Source organism: Pipistrellus hanaki, assembly GCF_964339955.1.
Source record: "Pipistrellus hanaki genome assembly, chromosome: 5".
Taxonomy (NCBI): domain Eukaryota; kingdom Metazoa; phylum Chordata; class Mammalia; order Chiroptera; family Vespertilionidae; genus Pipistrellus; species Pipistrellus hanaki.
This window is the reverse complement of record NC_140507.1, coordinates 62,368,990-62,391,145: the sequence shown is the minus strand read 5'-3', so window position 1 is coordinate 62,391,145 and position 22,156 is coordinate 62,368,990. Positions and strand designations below refer to the sequence as shown.

Below are 22,156 nucleotides of genomic sequence, written 5' to 3'. Positions count from 1 at the left end.
GGAGTAGACACTAATATACATGTAGGTATTTCTTCATTATAGAGGAAGGTTTTATTTCATATGAGCCTTTTTTCATATTCTGCAACAAAGAAAAGATTTAGAATAATTTTTAACTTTATGGAATATTTAATGTTCAGAATTTCTGAATTTGCTATTTATCTATATTATCCAGGCAAAGGGGGCAGCTAGCTGTGGAAAGAGCTAAACAAGTAGAAGAGTACCTACAACGAAAATGGGAAGCAAGGCAGAATAAAGCTCGAGCTGAAGGACATATGGTATGATTTTTTTCTCTTGAGGTTTTTGAACATATTAGTATTCAAAGTGAAGGTCTGGAATAAGGTAGGTATAAATGAAAAGAACTGTAATCTTTGACAAACATTTCCTCTAAACATTTGCAAAATGTAAAGTTGTGATGTATCTTAACCTATTTAACTCCTCTTCTGCTATATCTTTTAAAGCTAGGGTAAAATTCTGTTGTTGGTTTGATTAATTGGGAATAAGGTTACTCTTATATTTATTTAATCAATTCTACTTATAGATACATAAGAACTAATAAATAAATAAATAAATAAGAACTAATTTATTTACTTGTATTAAATAAATTACTTCTTATATTACTCATTTTATTTCTCCATATGCTTTTGGTTTTAAATACTTTTAAGTAGCAGAGAATGTAAAGAAAAAAGGGAAATAAACATTTGGATAAGTATGTGTAATTACACATTTACTCAATAGCAAATTAGAAACAAAAGTGTATTAAAAGTTATGACTTGTAGAAGTACACAGTGATTATTTCTCTCAGCTTAGTACTCCATGAAGCATCATGCTCACATAGGAAATAGGTAACATATTTTACATGGTAACATATTTTAATTAGACATATTTACTAAAGTTCATAAATGGAATCTTTATGAGTTAATGCAATTATTCCAATTTAGGATTTTTTTCCTTTGAAATATGTCATAGATAGATAGCTACGTTTTTTAATAGTTACCCTTTTAACAAACAGTAGTTTATGTTTCTCTAATATCTGGAATTAATCTCTATTTTTATGCTGCTTATGGATCATAGAATAGATCCTCCAGCATTTTCCCTTGCCCCATACCTTCCATGTTAATAGCATCAGGAATTTTAGTTACAGGTTTTAATTTAAAATGTTTTAAAACAATTATTAGAATTATTAAGATTTACAGATATTTTTCCTTATATCTTCCTAGTCTTCCTTCAGTTTATTTTTCTTCATGTTGAAGAATGTCTTTGGTAATCTTTTTCAAGAGAAACTTTCCAAGATTTGTTGGGAAATGTCCTTATTTTGTACTCATTATTAAATGATAATTTGTAGTGCTGGTCTACTGGTGAAATTGCTCAGTGTTTGTCTTAAATATTTTGCCTTTTTTGAAAAAGATTTTTGTTGCATATAGTATTATAGGTTGAAAGTTTTTTTCTTTCAGCACATTAAAAATATCACTCTTATTTATCTTCTAGCATGTCTTTTTCTGACCAGAAGTCTGCTGTTATTCTTATTTATTTCCTCTAGATGTAATGTGTTTTTTCCTCCCTGATGGCTTTTAACATTCTCTCTTTATCTCTGAAGCGATTTAATTATGCTATGCTGTATTTTGATGTGCTCTTCATGGTTATTTTGTTGGGGCTCATTGATTGTCTTGGATCTAGATTTATAATTTTTGTCAAAAATTGGAAAAATTGCAGTCATTATTTCTTCAACAAAATTTTTCTGTTCTTTCTTTTTCTTTATAGGATGCTCAGTACCCATATATTAGACTATGTGATGCTCTCTCAGCAGTTATGTTCTGGTCAAATGTTTTCACTCTTTTTTCTGTTTCATTTTGGATAGCTCCTATTATTATATCTTATAGTGCATTAATTTTCTTCCACTTTGTGTAATCTGCTGTGTATCCGATCCAAATATTATATATTTTTTACCTCAGATATTAAATGTTTTATCTCCTAAAGTGTATTTAGTTATTTTAATACTTTTTATATCTATCTTTATAATACTTATTCTTTTCTCTACCTTCTTGAACACGTGAAATATAATTGTGATAGCTGTTTTAATGACCTTGTATACTAATTCTGTTTTGTTTATCATTCCTGAGTCTATACCTGGTAATTGGTGATTGGATACCAGGCATTGTGTGTTTTATCTTTCTTTTTTAATATATTGGGGTTTTATGCAGTTAAGTTACATGGAATAGTTTGAGTCTTGCAAGGCTTTCTTCTAGCTTTGCTAGGCAGGTCCTGAACAGCCTTCAGTATAAAATTAATTTGGCCCCTTGCTGAGGCATTATTCTTGAGTACTTAATGCCCTGTAATTGGAGGTCTTTCCACTCTGGCTGTTGGAAGAATTAAACATTCCCAGTCCTAAGTAAACCTGAGATATTGTTGACATTAGCTGTTGTCACTCAGTGAGAAGCTCAGAGGAAACCCCCGACAAATCTCCAGTACTCCTCTCTGTGCAACTCTGTTCTTTGGTCTCCATCCTGGAAATTTTAGTGATCTTCACCTTCTCAAGTTCTGACTGCTGTTTCCTTAACTCAGGGAAACTGCTAAGGTCTGTCTAGGGATGTGTGCTGCAGTCCAGAAGATATACAGTCATTTAACCACTGCCATACGCATGCTATAGCACTATTCCATCAGCTCTTAAAAGTTTCTTCATCTAATTACAGGGGGGAAATCGCTACTATATGAAATGATGGATATTAACTAAATTTATTTGGTACTCAGTTCTCAGTATATACATTTATCCAAAATCATGATGTTGTACACCTTAAACTGATGCAATGTTATATGTCTATTATATCTTAATAAAATTGGGGGGGAGATTTTCCTTGTGTCCCTTTACAGTCAGTCTACTACCAGCCACAGGCAAACACTGATCTGTTTCCTGTACTATAGTTTTGTCTTTTCTGGAATTGTATATAAAATTATCGGTCATATGGGCTATAATTTTTTAGGATGATGTTTGTCAGTAGTCTGTTCTTTTTAAATTCATATTTTATAGTATGCTTGTACCGCAGTTTTTTACTTATACTTCAGTTGGTGGGCATTTATGTGCTTTCCAAAAGAAATGCCTTCAAATTCATTGGAGTAACATGAAAGTTACATTGACCAGCCTGTCCTCCCTGGGAACCCTTTTTACTGAGCTGGTGTATTTCTTTTTATTATGTCTAATTTAGCTAGTGAGTTAGACTATTTCTACACTCGAGCTCTGAGCAGTGCTGGACAAAATGAAAGCTCTGATGATTAATGTCAGATCAGTTTATGATTTCTGATTTCTGCCAAGCTGTGAGTCCTACTCAACAATCATTTTATAGCTTCATGGTCAACAGTCTCTCCTATTGCCCACAGTGGGAATTTTCCTCAATGATTTTGTCCTTCATCCTTCTCTATGAAAATAATTATTTTACTTTACAGAGAAAATTAAGCTTAAGCTCACATTTCCTCAGATGTTCTTCCTCCATACTTATAACTTATCCATCACGGTACTCAATCTTTCTTTGTTTTCTCTAGTCTCAGAGAAGACTATAACTTCCTCTATTCAAAAGTAATCTTTCCCACTCCATTCAATTTGATGTTTATAGTACTGATATTGTTAACATTTATCATATATTGGGTGCTTACTATGTGACAGGCATAGTTCTATGTTCTTTACTTTTAATCTATAATGATTGGTTGAGGTGAGTTTTTATGTAGTTAATCTATGTTTGTGTGGATTTTTTAATTCTTTCTAATAATTCCTGCCTTTTAAAAAAATGTTTATGTGTTTATTGATTTTTGAGAGGAAGGGAGAAAGAGAGAAAGAAACACCGTGTGAGATTGGCTGCCTCCTGCATGCTCTCAACTGGGGACTAAACCCACAACCTGGGAAATTGCCCCTACCCAGAATCGAACCTGCAACCTTTTGATGCATGGGACAGTGCTCAACCGACTGAGCCACACAGGCCAGGACAATTCCTGCCTTTTAATTGGTGGGAATGTAATTATATCATGTAATTATATTGGTGTTTAATTATATCATTATATTTAATGACAAATATAGTTATTGATTTATTTAGATTTAGGTATAACATTTTATTGTTTGTTTTCTGTTCCCTCTGTTTTTGTTTCTCTTTCTAAAATCTTTCTGACTTTAGACATTTTGAATACTTCTTGTTATTTAATTTCATTTAATCTGTGATTTTGGCTATAACTTTCTTTTATATATCTTTTAGTGGTTGATAACAGGATTAAAAAATAGGCTTCACTTTTATATTTATTTATTTATTTTAATATATTTTTATTGATTTTACACAGAGAAGAATTGAGAGGTATAAAGAGTTAGAAACGTCAATGAGAGAGAAACATCAGCCAGCTGCCTTCTTGCACACCCCCCAATGGGGACATGCCCGCAACCAAGGTACATGCCCTTGACCGGAATCGAACCCCCAGACCTTTCAGTCTGCAGTCCGACGCTCTATCCACTGAGCCAAACCGGTTTCGGCTAGGCTTCACTTTTAACAATAAACAATTTACTACTTCAATTAGAATGTAGAAATCTTTCTATCCTATAGGTCCCTTTACTCTCTTCCCTTTAAACTTTTTTTTGCCATAGTTGTTGGCAAATTACATATACATTTACATACAACTTAAATCTCCATCACACCATGTTATAATTTTTGCTTATAACTTCAAATATATAAGGAACTCAAGAGAACAGGAATACTTTGTAATATGTGCCAAATACTTACTATTTCTCTTGGTATTCCTTCATTCCTAATTTTCCAAGTTTCCTTTTTATATCATTTTCCTCCATCTGAAGAAATTTTATTATTTTAGAACAGGTGTACTGGCTATAAATCCTCTTAGTTTTATTTTAAAACAAAAAGTTTAAACATTTTTATTTCTAAACAATATTTTTACTGGATGTAGTATTTTGGGTTAACAGTTTCTTTCATTCTTCTCTTTTAAAATGTTACTTAATAGTTTTTGATGAGACTACTATTCAAATGATTTTTCTCTTACAGGTAATGTCTTATTTGTCTCTAGATGCTCCAAGATTTTTTTTCTTTGTCTTTAGTTTTCAGGAGTGTGATTAAGTTGTCTCTGGGCTTGGATTTCTTTAGGTTTATTCTGTTGGTGGTTTGTTAAGGTTCTTGAACTTGTAGGTCTTTGCCTTATACCATTTTTGAACCATTATTTCTTCAGCTATTTTTCAACACTGTACTCATTCTCTTCTCTGGTTCTCTGATGACATGAACTTGTTCTACAAGTTTGTGAAACTCTGCTCAATTCTTTTCTCTCTGTTATCCAGTTTCGATAATTTCTGTTCTCTTTTCTGGTTCATTACTTTTTCCCTTTTTATATTCATTTTAGTTTATTTAATCTATTTAGTGAGTGTTTTGTTTTGGTAATTGTATTTTTATTTTGTGTTTCTATCTGTTTTCTTTTTCTGTCTTCTCTTTGTTTTCTAATACCTTGTATTTTAACCACTGCTTATTGCTATTCAAGCACTTTTATAATAGTTTCTTTTAGAAAATTTTGCCATCTATGTCATCTAATTATGTTTATTGTATATTCCCAAGGAAGCTGAGATTTTTTGTGGTTCCTCGTATGCTGATTAATTTTGGATTGTGTCCTGGACATTTGGAATATTATACTATTAAACTCTGGGTTTTGTTTAAATTTTATGGAGATTATAGATTATATTTGTTTTATCAGACAATTGGCATGTGGGCTCAGGCTGCAAGTTCCTAACCCTTCTTCTGTGCACTGAGGTTCTACTTAAACTTCTTTTCTCATAGCTTTACAGTGTCCTTGAGATCCTTTCCATGTGTGCACTGCCCAGTGAGGTCTGTCTGGGATCTGGGTAGAAGTCTGTTTCTTTGCTACATGCTCAAAGTCTTTGGTATGCTGAACAGGATTATATCCACATACACACAGGTAATAGGTGAGCCTAGGACTTTGTAAATAACTTAGGGGGTCATTTTTCTGATGCCATAGACTTGATGCTTTTCTATTCTCTGGGGCTTCACTTTTCATTATTCTAGATATAAGACATATATCTAGGATTTTTACCTCTTCTAGAGAACTAGTTCTCTGCAAGTGGAGAGGGGGAGGGGGAGGGAGAAAAGAAGAATGGAGGGAGCACAGGTTTTGACTGCCTTCTTGGAGCTTTAGTGTCTCAGGAGACAAAACTTGTCTTTCCTGAGTTTTAGTTCCTATAAGTTCTTTTCTGTCTCAGCTCTCACCATAGCAGTGAGCTTTCCTGGGGGCTGTGACATAAGAGAAAGGGGAAAAAGAAGAGAAAAAGAAAAATGGGGGAAGATTTCCTACTGCTCTCTGAGTTTTCCCTGAGAGTCCCTCCTACTCCGTAAGTCAGAAAAAAAGGTTTCTCTCATCTCTGTCATTACCTGAGTGCTCAGTTTTAGGAGTTTTGCCAAGTTAGGTTTTGGTAGAAAATAACCTTGTTTTTTAAAGAGTGGTACACTCATCATATGTTTGCTTAACACGGTACTTTTGAATTCTGGTATTCTCTAATTTTCCTTTACAGAGTACTCAGATTTTATGGAGATTTCTGAAAATTTTATATTTACATTTAGTGGGAAATAGGGTGGCATGTGCTTATTTCATCTTACCTGAACCATCTTACCGGGTACCTCATCCTTACTATTTCCAAAACTAAATTCATGTCGTTGTCTTCAAATCCACTGGCCTTCATGTGTTACCCATACTGCTGCAGAAAATCACCAGCAAAGATGGCTTGATGTTGAAGTTTCTGGTTTGAGTTACTGGGAATTCAAGACATCTTTTGGTATTATCTCCTCTCTGTCACTGTCCTACCCAAATCATATCCAGTCAGTAATGGAATCCCGTGTTTCCTACTTTCTGGATATCTTACATCCATCTCCTCCTTTCTGTTTTTATTATTTCTGCTGTAGTTGAGATAATTATCTCTTGCTAGTTCTTTCATCTCTTTACTTCTAATTTTGACTTAGTCTAATACATCTTTTACTTGAGCTGCCAAAGTGATCTTTCTAAAGCAAAATTGAACACATTGCTCATGTGCTTAGAGTTATTTAGTAGTTCTTTATTGCTTTGAGAGTAAATTAAAACCTCTCCAGCTTAGCACTAAGCTTTCATCCTTTGGCTTTCTCACTGATCTTGATTTCCTTCTCTCTGTTACCTTTTTTATTCCTTAAACTTTAGCAATATCAGACTATTGCAATTCCCTCATACTGCCATTTGTAGTTTTTACCTGAATTTTATCTTCCTTATGTTCTTGGAGAGATAGTTCATGGTACCTTTTCTTGCCTTGTTGGGGAAAGGGAAACAAGTTTTTAGGACCATTGAACTAGTTCTCTGCTGTGGACGAGATGATCATTAACCATAAAATTGGAATAGAATAATTACTATTAATATGCTTAGCATGTAAACAATTGATTCTATGCAGCAAGAATGTATTACACATCTAGCCTTGGTTGGCGTGGCTCAGTGGATAGAACATTAGCATGAACACCAAAGGGTCTCACGTTTGATTTCTGGTCAAGGGCATATACCTCAGGTGCAGGTTTAATCCCAGGCCCCAGTCCCGGCAGTGTGAGAGGCAACCAATCCATGTGTCTCTATTACACAGATGTTTCTCTCTCTCCCTCCCTCCCACTCTCTCTCCCCATTGCCTTCTCTCTCCCTTTCTTCTCTTCCCTCGTTCCTTTTTCCATTCTCTCCCCCTTGCCCTCTTCCTCTCTCTCTAAAATAAATAAATAAATAAATAAATAAATAAATAAATAAATAAATAAATATTTTAAAAAATCAATGGGAAAAATATCCTCGGGTGAGGATTAACAAAAAATAAGTAAAAAAATTTTAAAAAATAATTTGACACATCTATACTGCATGAGGTACTATTAGGTACTTAAGATAAAAATAAGTAAGGCATGACCCCCTTTCAAGAGTTTATCAGCACTATTAATTAATTAGAGAGGAGAGAGTGAGAGAAGTATGGTAGACTCATGGAGTACCTACTTTGAAAACATAATCAGAAATCCATGGAAACAGTCACTCAGAGTAATATGCCTAATTCACTCAACCCTGCAAGATGCCCTTCCATAGCCCAGCTTTGTTGATATTGGGAAAAGAACATTTAAAGTAACTCCAGCTAAAATAGAGATTCACATTTTGTAGTATCGAATAAAAAATAATTTAATTAGATATTTGTCTTGAAAATATAATTTAAAAATACTTTGTCTTATATTTATCAGAATTTTGGTTATATTTGCAAATCTGTATTTGGAAAATAATTAATATGGGGAGGATTATAATTTTTCTGACAGTATTATGTAATGAATACTATATATATTTTTATCAAATTCAAGTTCTGGCTATAAGGCATATTGTTTATTTACATATGATTAAAAGAGGAAAAATGTTGCCAATTTAACGTGATATAGTGCTTTTTATCACTTTTATTTTATACTTTTTGAAATACTTCTTTTAGAGTTATTTTTTATTATATCATTCTTGTGCATCCACAAAAAGGAAAACATGAATGAGATAAATTGATAAAGGTATTCATTCCGAAATCTGCTTTACATTTATAATTTGACCTTTCAGTCCTTTATTACATTAGAGCCTTAAATATTTTAAAAATTGAAACTTTGAGGGATTGTAGTTGTTCAGTTAGGATACCAAAAAACAAAAAACTAACAAAATTCATAAATTACTCAGGCAGTAACATATGTGTTGTAACTCCTGCCTGGCCAATAGTTCATAAGATTATAACATGCTAGGGGCCCAGTGCATGAAATTAGTTGCACGGGTAGGGCCCCTAGCAGCTGCCCACGGCCGGCCTGGGCCTCCCTTCCCCCAGCCATCTGCCTCGCTGGTTGGGGCAGGAATGGCCAGCCCCACCCCCTGGTCGAACTCTTGGTTGAACTTCTGGTTAAACTCCTGATCTAGGGGACAGTTTGCATATTAGGATTTCATTTTATAGGATTACAATATCTCATTGAAATAATAAGTTGCACCCATGTGAAGAATAATTCATATTGATGAAAGATGCTATATCCTTCACTTCTTGTTTTTTGGGTTTTACTTTTATAACATTGTAAAAGGGAGCCATTTTTTAAAAAATGGCTGAGCCTTTGTCAGTTTTCCAAAGATCTTTTCTTAATTTTTAACACACAAACTATTTTCAAAGACTAAATCATAATTCTTTGTATTTTCTTTCTGTCATATTTGTAGATGATTTTGCATATAATCTGAATAATTTTCCAATATCACTGTCTTCATTTTAGTGAAATCCTTCATCTTTGGCAAGATTAGCAATTTACTTATTCAGTTTATATTAGGTATGCATTATATTGTCAGATATTTACAACACCCAACAAACAGGGAGAGATTGACCAACAGAGATCTTGATGGGTTGAATGTAACTAAACACTGGTGTTAAGTAGGGTTGGAGTGATATATGGGGACTAATTTTATACTGGTCATTAATGCAGATTTTTGGGTTACAACAACTTTTGCTTCTCAATTCAACATTATAACTGCTAAATATCTTTGTATAAGTAACTGTACCTGTAACACACTACAGTGATGGATATCCTATATAATGTAAGCCTAATATGCTAAGTGTCTGGTCATCCAGTCATCTGTTCAACCAGTCAAAACATAATACGTATGCTAATGATATACTAAGGCTGCTCAACAACTCGCTATGATGTGTACTAACCACCAGGGGGCAGATGCTCCAACTGGTAGGTTAGCTTGCTGCTGGGGTCCAGTGGATCGGGACTGAGTGAGATGGGTCGGACATGCCCTGGAGCCCTCCTGCATCCTTCCCTGGTCCTGATTGTGCACCAGTAGGGTCCCTCAGCCTGGCCTATGCCCTCTCCCAATCCAGGAGCCACTTTTGGCCTGATCCCGCAGGTCAGGCTGAGGGACCCCACTGGTGTACACATGCACCAGGCCTCTAGTTTAAAATAATAACCCTGATTCTTCAAGAAAAATATGTCAACATCAGTAATTTAAGGCAGCACATAATATTTTTCCATTGATACATATTAGTACTCATGATATATTTGTAAAGAGGTTATGTCTTAAACCTAATGTGTGTTTTCTAATACTTTTTAAAATCATATTATAAATAAACAATCCTGGCCGAAATTTTTTTTGCTCAGTGGATAGAGCATCGGCCTGCAGACTGAAAGGTCCTGGATTCGATTCCTGTCAAGGGCATGTACCTTGTTTGCGGACACATCCACAGTAGGGAGTGTGCAGGAAGCAGCTGATTGATGTTTCTCTCTCATCGATGTTTCTAACTCTCTATCCCTCTCTCATCTCTGTAAAAAATCAATAAAATATGTTTTAAAATAAATAAATAATCCTGAATAGTTATGATTAAGTTCTGGATCTTAAAGATTAATCCTCTAGAATTGGAAAACAGCTACAGTTAAATTATTTGATCAGTACATTTTATTAACAGCTTTGGGAAATCCTAGTAAATCAAATATTGGTTCTGTGGCAAATGAAGTCAAAGTCCCTGACCTATGAATAAATATTTTAAACATATAATTTTTAGGTTGAATTATAATTTAAAGAGACAATAGATTTTAAGTTATTTTATATATTTGTGTAGGAATTCAAAATTTTCCATGTTTTGATAACTGAAATTTAAAAACTATATAGGCTAGAGAAACTCTAAAAAGAAAAACTTCAATGCTTCATTCCATTTCTCTGCTAAATATGATACTATGGTATGAATATAACATAATTTGTTCATTCATTCATCCACTTTAGTACATCTGGGTAGTTTTAAGTTTTTGGCTATAAGAGTAAACTTGCCAAGAACATTTGAACACAAGTTTCTAAATGAATATAAATTTTCCTTTCTCTGTGATATATATTCAAGAATGAACTGCAAGGAAATAATACTGAATAAAAACAGTCAATCTCAAAAAGATATATACTGTATGATTCCACATATATATGTACATATTTATAATTTGTGAAATATAGAGTTGGAAAACAGATTAATAGTTGATGGGTGTTAGGGATAGGAGTAGTGAATATGGCTATGAAGTGTTACAGAAATGGTATATAATTAAGTATCTTGATTTTGGTGGTTATACAAAAATATACGTGTAATAAAATTACATTGATGAAGTGATACAAATGTGTACATGTATAACTGTTGAAATCAAGCTCTATGGTTTGTACCAGGGCTAGTTTTCCTAGTTTTGATAATTTTCATAGTGATGCAAGACGATAAAATTGGCGGAAGCTGGATAAAAGATGTACAGAACATCCCTGTACTTTTCACCTTTAATATTTCAAACCAAAATGTTAAAAAGATTGCTTCAAAATAACTCAGATATGTTTTATTTATATTTTTCAAATACCACGAAAGGAAGATATAATCTATAGCGGTATTCAGTTTGCTATCCACTCTCTTGTAACACTGTAGATATTCCCATACATCTTTTCAGAGTTCACCTCATATCTTTGACCAGCCTTGCCTATTCCTTGTTTTTCCTCACCTCACCTCCCCCACCCTATGGTCTGTATCCCCAAAGTTCAAGTAACTGACAAGCTAATGCCAAGATCTTGAAGAGGGGAAGAAACTGAGTGGGTAGAATCCTTTTTTTTTTTTTTTTCAGGCTGGAAGAGAGGGAAGGCAGAATATGCTCACATAATAATACTTTTGGTTCTGGCACACCCATGAAGTGGGTGGTATTATTATGCCAGTCTTAAAGCAAGTTTACTATTGTAGTTAGTAATTTTGCTGAAGGTCAGCAGTGGTTAGGTGGCATTGACAAATACACGAACTGCCAGACTTCGCAGCCTATCACAGTCCATTGTCTTAACTGTCACAGAATATTGCCCTTCTACCACTCTGATGAGTGCTACTGTGGGAGTTATATTCAAAAAATGGTGTGGCAGGTCACACTTAACTCACTGAAGGAGGCATGGGTAAAGCTTTCCTGGGGTGAGAAGTTTGGTTTGCATTTTGGAAGATGAGTTAGCCATTTTGAGATGATGAGGAGATGATAGTCTGTAAAACCACAAGTATTATGGATAGTTGTCATGGCTAGAATGTAGGCTTTATGATTGGGAGATGAAACTAGAGATGTTTTATCTGCTGTTCAACGGAAAGTGGAATATATTCTGAAAATAATGGATTTATGTGGGGCTCAGCGTGAAAGAGAAGATTAGAAAGGCTTCTCTGAGCGCATTGAGACTAGACTGGGAGGGTGGGTTGGGGTCGGGGAGGGGTGAGATCAGAGGTAAGATGATAAGTTAGGAAGCTAGAGATAAAAATTATGGAGTTATTGTAAGGTAGATTTAGTAATTGGTAGTCATTTATATTAGGCAGATGAGACACAGAGAGAGAAAATAGAGAGAGAGGTAACTCCCACCTTTCTGACTTGGATATCCATCTGTGATCAATAACTGAGGTGGGAATTAGATAATGTAGTGAAAAGAATGATGAAGTCAGGTCTCTAAATAATTTGAAGAACCTTCGCTACATAAGAGCATTGTCCAGATGTCAATTGTATACTAGTATATACAGAAGTTCAAGAGAAAAAGACTGTGAGGTTGGTTTAGATTTGGGAATTGGCAACATATGTTAAGGCCTGAGAATGAGAAAGTAAAGAAGGGCCAAAGAATGAATCTCTAGAAAATATTGACATTAGCAATGAGCCAAGAAGAGAAAAGCCTGTGAAGATTGGAAGATCTCAGGAGAGAGTGCTGTTTTAAATACTGAAAGAGAAGAGAGGGTTTTGTTTTTTTTGATCTGTAAATTATAATTCACTATTTAGTGGAATATTATGCATATCATGTAGTCAGTTAAGAATAATGTTTTTAAGGATAATGAATGTTGAAAGAGACTCAGAACATTAATGTTAATTAATACTAAGTGAAAAAAATCAGAATACAGTAAAATTTCATTAATTTTTGTAAAAATAAATGTGTGTATATTCATGCATTATACATAGAAGAATATTTGGAAGAAAATATTCTTAAATTTTGCCTGCTAGATAATAAAATTATAAATTATTTATATTTTCTTCACTTTATAAATCTTGTACAGTGAACATACATTATATTTATGAGAGAAAATAATGCTTATGTAAATTGAGTAGATTTAGCCCAAACTAATTTCCAGTGGAAATGTTAAATGCAAAATCTATTCAAATCTACTCATTTGAATTGTGAACTAGACGTCATTGGTAACCTTAGAAAATTTTCAGTTACAGTGAGATCGGAAACAGATTGTAGTGAGTTAAAAGAGGAATGGCAGGCAGGAAAATGGAGGTGATGAGCATAAAAAGTACACTTTCTATAAGTTGATAAAAAGACATTAGATGAGGAAATGAGACTGAAGATTTTTTTAAATTAGGAGGAACATGGAACACAATTATGTGCTGAAGGAAGAGAAAATGGATAATTAAATCTATAATATTTTTATTGGAGGGTACTAATTTCTAATAAGGTAATTATCATGTTTATGATAAACTATGTTAAAAAATGAATCAGTTTGTGATTGGCTATAATTCTTTGTAGTATAGTATTAGGACGTGCCTGAGTGCAAAAAGTTTAAGCTCAAATAGTTTGTATTGTGTTTGTGTATTTGGTATGTAAACAAACATGTACAAATGATTGGCCCTTTGTAGAGGAAATTTTTGATTTGGCGTTCAGCTAACCTCCAACGCATTTTTGGAAAAAACAGTTTACTTATATGGCTAATAAAAACATAGCTGGTCTCTGTTTCAAATAATTATCTATGGAGTTTAATTGCTTCCTTCTGTTGTCACTGACTCTGTTGGTTAAACTGATAGAGGAAAACGCCAGGGCTTGTTTTCCGTTTATCAGCTAGAAATAAATGACCAGTATTGGCCAAAAGAAATAAAGTGGCACCTGGGTATTCCTAGGTAAGATGCTGATGTAGCCTTAGTTATTCTTTAAACTTAGTACATTAAATGATGAACAGGGAATCCTGCAAAACCTGGCAGCTATGTATGGAGGCAGGTCCAGCTCTTCAAGAGGAGGGAAGCCGAGAAACAAAGAAGAAGAGGTACGCGTCCCGCATGCACGCTTCCTCCGTCACACAGCCATTTTTGAGTTGATTGCCGTCCTTTCCTGCATGGTTTAAATGCTTAACAATTATTTGAGGATTTTTGTAGGTCTATTGGGGCCTGTTAATATTTTTTTTTTTTGACTGACATACTGTGTCATAATTTTGCCCCGTAACTGTTATTTGGTATCCTGAGTTCAATTTCTTTTCTTTTGATGAAATTAAAAATTTGTAATTGCAATGTATTTTTTTTTTTCTTCAGAAATACGTTGATCTAAATTAAAAAATTGAAAGCTAAGATTTTGAAACTTTTATTTGTGGTATTCAGATTAATCCTTTTCTTTAATTTAACAATGATTTAGCAGTAAAAAAAAAAAAATGTTGGTAGTTTTTCTTTTAAATTAAAATGTGTTGTTGGTTTTTTTTTTTTCTCCTTATAGGTTTATCTTGCGAGGCTGAGGCAAATAAGACTGCAGAATTTCAATGAGCGCCAACAGATTAGAGCCAAACTCCGTGGTGAAAAGGCAGGTTGATATTCAATTTTAGAAAACATAATTGGATGACATTATAATGGGTTAAGATTTAAAATGCAGCACATAATCTGATCAAGACAGTGAAAGTCAAAGACCAGAAAACTCTAAAAGGGGATAAAGTATATCTTGTTTAAAATTGATAATACCATTTATTTGTTCCAGAAGAATTCTAAGAGGAAAATATAAATAGTATTCATGGACCTATTAAATGCTACATTTTCTATCATTCTCTTCTTATTTTTTTCCTTGTTGTACATAAGAATTAATTGTGAGAACAAATTAGTAACATTGAACAATTTACCATTTTACATAGTTAGATGTTAGTTTATTCATATTCTCTGCACCTAATTTGAAGTTCTTTCCTAAGTGGTTTGCTTCTTTATTTATTTTACAGAATGCAGCTGATAATTCTGAAGGACAAGGAAGTGAGGAGGCTGACATGAGACGTAAAAGAGTTGAAGCTCTTAAGGTATAGACTGGAAATGGTTTTCTTAGAGAAAATTGAAACCTTAGATAGAGAATTATGTTAAGCCTTTTGTAGTCCAGTTATTGTATTCTCTTGCCTAAATTTTTCTTTCCCCTTTGTCCCTCAACTTTTGTTTTCTAAGAAATACCACTTTTTCACTCTTTATATCTTATTTATGGAGATAAATTTAATGAAATCATGGTATAAATACATTAAACCATCACATAGCTAACCTTAAAAAGGAAAAATGGTAACCTTATAAATGAAAAATGTAATTGTTCATTTCTGTGAAAAATAATAAAGTTCGTGTATAATAATTATCATTTAAAATTTTCACAGTTGTATTTCCATTAGAGTGTGCCTGCATTTATTTTCACTCAATAAACATGCATTGAGCAGCTGCTGTTTGTTGAGCCCTAGTTTAGGTGCTAGAAACATAGAGTGAACTTACATTTTTATTCTGGGACACATGTGCGCACACACATTTCTTTTTTGGCTAAAAAGTAAATATTTGTATAGACCTGAAAAACACACACTCTTATGCCCTTCCTCCTGGTAACTAATTTTGTTGTTTTTATTTTTAGGCCCAAGCTAATGCACGTGCTGCTGTACTAAAAGAACAATTGGAACGGAAGAGAAAGGAAGCATACGAGAGAGAAAAGAAAGCGTGGGAAGATAATGTAAGATTTAGCTCATTCTTAATCCTGGTCATGTTAATGTGCTTGTATCTCTTGCTGCATAGTGTGTCAGAATTATAATTTTGTAGCTCTATTTTTTAAAAATTCTCATTAGTTCTCTTTCTTCCTCCCCTCCCTGCTCTTCTTCTCTTTATTGCACTCGCGTGCGCGTTCTCTCTCTCTCTCTCTCTCTCTCTCTCTCTCTCTCTCTCTCTCTCTCTCTCTCTCCTATTTAAGGATGATCTGTTATTTTGGGGTTTGATTTGAGGTGAGAACCTGATTAATTTATTTATTTTGTTATTGCTAATCAAAGTCCCAGCATCATATATTGGCTATACCTTCTTTCGATTTCCACTGTTTATAATGCTACCTTTAAGATATGTTAAATTCTATTAGAGAATATGTGTCATAGCAAATATGTATCATGCTTTTTTCTGCTCCATTCTTTCTCTGTCTATTTTACCAATACCACATTGTATTGTTAATTATGAATTTAGAATATATTTTAATTTCTAGTAGAGTTTGTCCCTTATTTCTTTTTAACATATGTTATGCTTAGTTAGGTCGCCTCCAACTGCCCTCCCATGCAGGCCTGGTTGCCCCCAACTGCCCTCCCCTGCTGGCCTGATCTCGCCCCCAACTGCCCTCCCTGCCGGCCTTTTTGCCCCCAACTGCCCTCCCCTACTGGCCTGATTACCCACAATGCCCTGCCGGCCTGATCTCACTTCCAACTGCCCTCTTCTGGCAGCCTAATCGCCCTAACTGCCTCTGCCTTGGCCCCCTCCACCATGGCTAATTAGCATATTACCATTTTAAAAGTATTTTTAAAAAATATATGTTTTATTGATTTTTTACAGAGAGGAAGGGTGAGAGATAGAGAGCTAGAAATGTCAATGAGAGAGAAACATCGACTAGCTGCCTCTTGCACACCCCCTACTGGGGATGTGCCCGCAACCAATGTACATGCCCTTGACCAGAATCGAACCTGGGACCTTTCAGTCCGCAGAACGACACTGCATATTACCATTTTAATAGCATAGATAAATTATATAGGATAGGATTGCTTAAATGGGGAGGAAGTGATTCAGCAGGAGGAGATGCTCTTGGCAGACAAAATACACAATCCCTATATCTGGACTGATAGCCATCTATATGCACTATACTGCCAAACTGATTATTAAAAAATTGAACTGCTTTCTTACACCTTACACCAAACAGCTGTTGCCCTTAAAACCTCTCCTTAGTGCCCACCTTAGGTTCTGCCTTTGCAGTTCACCCAGATTAGGTTCTGATTGGTTAGTTTCTATGCCAGTCAGCGTCAAAAGCTCCACCTCCTAGGCAGCCCTCACAGTTCCTCACAGTTCACCAAGATTTGGTTCTGATTGGTCAGTTTTTATACCAGTCAGCATCTCCGGACTTATCTCTGGGACTTTCTCTGAGCCTCTCTTTGGCAGCTATGGATCATGCCCTGCCTGTCTCGCTGGGTCTGATCTGCAACCTCCTCCAGCAGCCATTGTAGCTGCAGATAAGGCCCTTCCTCTCTCTTCTGGCCTCTTTCCAGGCCTGATCCGCTGCCACTGCAGCAGCAGTGACATCGTTAGGCCTCCAGCCTGGCCCCAAGCTGGAGGCTAATGACCTCGCCCTGCCCACCCCTCTGCTGCCCTGCCTGCCTGCTGGCCACCAGCCTTGCTGTGATAGGAGCCTGTGGGCTATGAGGGAGGGACCTAGAGGTGCTCACACACTTTTAGGTTTTTATAGTTTAACAAGTACATTTTATAAATTATGTCCAACAGTGATTCATCTCTGAGTGGATGCTTTAGATCCTATATAATAAAACCCTAATATGCAAATTAACAGAACAGTAGAATGACTGGTTGCTATGATGTGCACTGACCACCAGGGGCAGGCGCTCAATGCAGGAGCTGCCCCTAGTGGTCAGTGCGCTCCCACAGGAGGAGTGCTGCTCAGCCAGAAACTGGGCTCTTGGCTGGAGAGCGCAATGGAGGGGTGGGAGCCTCTCCCACCTCCGCTGCAGGCAGGTGGTAAGGAGTAAAGGGTCCCAGACTGGGTGAGGGCACTGGCCAGGCTGAGAAACCCCCTCCCCCCAAGTGCATGAAATTTTGTGCACTGACCTTATAGCTCTTATTATATAAGGCCTAAACCGGCAGTCAGACATCCTTCTCACAGTCCGGGATCCCTTGCTCCTTACCGCCCACCTGCTTGCTCCTTACCGCTTGGCTCACTGCTCCTTAGCGGCAGGCTCCTTGCTGCTGGGCTTGCTGCTCCTTAGTGCTGCCATGAGGGTGGGAAAGGCTCCCGCCACTGCTGTTGTGCTCACCAGCTGTGAGCCTATTTCTGAGTTCTTTCTGTTCCATTTATCTACTTGTTTATTCTTACAATAATACCATATTGTCTTGATTACTGTAGCTTTATAATAAGGCTTGAAGTCTTTTCTCAAATTTTGTTCTTTTCCTTCAATACCGTGTTAGACACTTCTGTCTTTTCTTTAACAACATATACTAGCATAAAATGAAAGCCCAGAAGACTAAGTATTAGAATTGTATTACTACCTTATGCTTAGAAGATACTCAATGAATATTGCATGTGAAATGTATTCTCACCAGAAATGTGTGCGTATTGGTTGGAAAAAGATATAAAAGTAGGGAGCAGAGTTGCTGCCAAAATTAATGTTACCATACCTATAAATGCCATTTCCTGGTATTATTAAAATTTCAGAATCTAACTTTGCATTGTTTGGAGTCTAAGTGTCAAGGTAAAAATGAACACTTATATCAATATAACAAATGGTATTTTAATGACATAAATCTTATTCAGAACTTATAATATAGTTCTTCCATTCTCATTTATGTTGACATTTTTATAATGAGGGCTCTTGTATTCAGTGATTGATGTTAAACTATAAGAAGATTGTACCAAACTTGCACAAATTACAAAACATTTTCAAGTGTAGGATTAAGAAATACTTTTTCTTCCCATGAAATGGTTTACTTCCTCATGAAATGTTTTAGTGTATTAAAGTGAGAGGACTAATATTTAGTCTTTTAGAAGACAGTTTGTTTTTAAGAGCATTTAATGAAATACTGTTAATAAAGTATTAAGAAATTATTTGGTAGTACATGACACATAATTATATTTACATGTGAGGCCTGAGATGTTGCTCTTTATTCACTGATCTTTCAGGACCTAACACATTGCCTACATCATGAAAATTGAGGAATGAAAAAAATTATATGCAGATAGAATGTATAAGCAAACAGTGATCTTATATAGCTTTTATCTCTTCCTGCAAATATAAATTTCCAGTGTGTATTTAAATTCTTTATTATAGTTGGTGTCTAAAGGAGTAAAGTGTTCTGATATGTCTCCTCCTTTGGGACAGCATGAAGCAAGTGGCTCGCCATCAAAGCATCAGATAAGACCTGTTATTTCTGTGACTTCAGCCTTGAAGGAAGTGGGTATGGTAATGGTAAGTTTCCTAAAATTTAGAACTCTTTAAACTCAAAAGATTATTATAAGGATTACATTTAATGAAGTTATATTAATTTCTGATGTTTCATTACGTTTTCCTAGGAATAAAATTACCTAAGATTTTTGTGTCTGCTATACTCTGAATTCTGGAGCCTTGCTGCTCATAAGTTTTATATCTAGGACCACCTGGTAGATAAAACCATTTAAAAATGATTCTCTTTCCCTCTTTTACTTTAAAATAATATTGAACAAATAAAATATATATATATAAATGTACCAAAAATAAAGCAAAAACATTTTTACATCCCAGCTTTCATAATTAACAAAGGTGTACTTTTAAAGAAATAATGTCTTTGGTACTTAAAGTAATTAACTCTAGGAATAAAGTTTAAGACATTTATTTTCATTGTTTTGGCATAGCAAATGTTAGAGGAGTCAGTATAATTACAAATAATGCGTCAGTTATTTCTTTTACCTTCTATTTCTGAATCTGTCATGTCATATGGATAGTAAAACACAAATATGTGAGTGAGTATAAAGTTTAAGCTCTGAAGAATGTGCCAGGTATCCATCTGAAATATGAAAACTGTTCAGTTGTTAAGGGAAATGGGCTCATGATGTGGAATTTCAGTCTAGAATTCATCAGACAGAAGGGGGAAAGTCTCCTGAACTATATAATACAACACATTAACCTGATTTCTCCTCTCCTGGTAATTAATGTCTGTGCCTTTTAATTGCTCAGTTTCATTACATTTTTATAGACAACACTGCTGTTATTGTGCACCAGTTTTTACAGCCTTTGGGTTTGTCTTGAAAATAAGACTGAGTAGGAAAAGACAAGTTTCTTAGTCATTCTTAAAACCTTCATAGTTTTTCTTTTAAGAAGGATTAGTCTCTCTTCTTTCTGATAACGACTTTGCATGTGCTACATTGTTCACTTCAACTTTAGATACCACTGTGTGGTTCCCTCCTGGTACCCAGTCTCTCATCTCAAGTAGCTGTGACCTCTCTGGTTGTAATGACTGCTAATTCCTGACTTCTGTCCTGGGTAAAAGGCTCTTTGTCTCATTACATGTATTGCTTTAAAACGGACCACTATACTTTTTGGTATTTTTCTCAAATACTACAAATTAAGGTAATTCATGTAACTAAACGGTTTTTCTTTGTGTTTCCTTAGTACATATTGCTTACTTATTCTTTTAAAATTGCTCTTCCATACTCTGAGTCTTCCATATATAGTTTGCTTCCCTAACTACTAATTTCTGCTTTTCATATATGTAAAAATTCTAGGTGTCTAGGATTGCTATGATTTTGCTAATCAAAAGATAGATTTTATATTATCCTTGTTACATGGGTTCAGAACTCACTGTTGTTACTCTCTTTGCTTAGGTAAAAAAGCCAGTTCTCAATTATGTTCAGTAGTATTGCTTAATAAGCATACATATGTACATGAAACAAAGAAAGCTTCAAAATTACATAGCCTATCTTGAATTACTTTATTCATTAAAACTTTCCTTAGCTCTAATTAAGATCCTATATGAATTAATTTTCTTTTTATTTCTATTATTGACTTAAAATTACCAAAATATCCAGGTGTCAAAGAGGAAGAAGATATAGTTAAATAGGTAGTCAGTAATCCAAAAATATGACAAGTAATTGAAAATTGGCTCTTTTACTATATATTTAATCTATTACTTGGTAACATTTAATTATTTCTCACTGCTGATAATGTGGGAAGTTGTGTGAACTTTTACAGGAATAATATAACTCACAATGAACAATTTAATGAAAAACAAAAATAACAAATTTTGAGGTAGAATGATAAAATAACATTATTTCTTACTCTGAAACTATCTGTGTTTAAAGGACAGAAGTTTAACTGATACCCTGGAAACCTCAGAAGAAATGCAAAAAACTAACAATTCCATTTCAGTAGGTACAATTTTCCTTTTTTTCTCTCAATAGTTTCACTTAATCATATACATCATAAAATATAGCATTTTAACTGTTTCAGAATAAACGAGAAATACTACGGAGATTAAATCAAAATCTTAAAGCTCAAGAAGATGAAAAAGGGAAGCAGTGTCACCCTGGTATGGATGAGGTAATTGTGCATGAAAATGCCGAAGGGCATGAAAAAGAAAAGTTGATTTCACCTGATCGCAAGAAGTGGGAGGCAGGAGGTCAACTTGTGATTCCTCTGGATGAGTTTGCACTGGATGCATCCTTCTCTGCAACTGACGGTATGTATGAAAGTGTTTTTATCCTATTTTGGCATAGCACACATGTAAACTTGTAGACTGGACTCTCTGAAGGAAAGAACACTTTAGAGGGATTGAAAGAACCTGGAAGAAATTCATATACGGTTATATGTGAAACATAGGGGGAAATCTATTCAACCTTAAGAATAGCAAGGCTTTTTATTATAGGAGTATAAAGTGTAAGAGGGGAGACTAATGATATATACTATTTAAATTGTATTACTTTAACACTTTCTAATCTGTTTCAGGAATAATTCTTGATGAGAACTAGAGTAGTAAATTGCCAAAAATCTCAGAAAAACCCCTTAGGCATTTAGCAGGGATGTTACGAAAATCTCATTTAATAATATATTTATTCAACAATAATTATGAGCACCTGTTATTGTCTCTTCCTAGGCACTAGATAGAGATATAACAGTGAATGAATGAAGTCATATGTGCTCTTTGGAGCTTGCATTCTAAAAGAGTGAGGCTGACCCCTGTCTAACCAAAGTTTTAATTTTTTTTTTTTAATGGACTTTTTCTAGAATTCTTTATTGGAGAAAAGCCCAAAGATTCCACAGCATTTGCTTACTTATTTTAACAGTACTTTTAAAAAAATTTATTGTTGAAAGTATTATATATGTTCCCCTTTTCCTCCCATTGACCCCGTC

The 22,156-nt window shown here is 34.7% G+C and overlaps 1 protein-coding gene across 7 annotated transcripts in view; it reads left to right on the top strand.

Annotated features, from left to right (window-relative positions):
- Positions 1 to 22,156, top strand: part of NEK1 (NIMA related kinase 1) — a 119,394-nt gene that overhangs the window by 61,382 nt on the left and 35,856 nt on the right. For 5 of the 7 annotated variants that reach the window (XM_084883732.1, XM_084883731.1, XM_084883733.1 and 2 more), the window contains 7 exons: positions 173 to 275; positions 14,518 to 14,601; positions 15,005 to 15,079; positions 15,661 to 15,756; positions 19,103 to 19,240; positions 21,109 to 21,174; positions 21,257 to 21,485. In XM_084883732.1, the coding sequence (XP_084739858.1) occupies positions 173 to 275; positions 14,518 to 14,601; positions 15,005 to 15,079; positions 15,661 to 15,756; positions 19,103 to 19,240; positions 21,109 to 21,174; positions 21,257 to 21,485 (791 nt within the window). Of the gene's footprint in view, positions 1 to 172; positions 276 to 13,993; positions 14,078 to 14,517; positions 14,602 to 15,004; positions 15,080 to 15,660; positions 15,757 to 19,102; positions 19,241 to 21,108; positions 21,175 to 21,256; positions 21,486 to 22,156 lie in introns of all 7 variants that reach the window. The other 2 variants (XM_084883735.1, XM_084883734.1) reach the window with 2 other exon arrangements.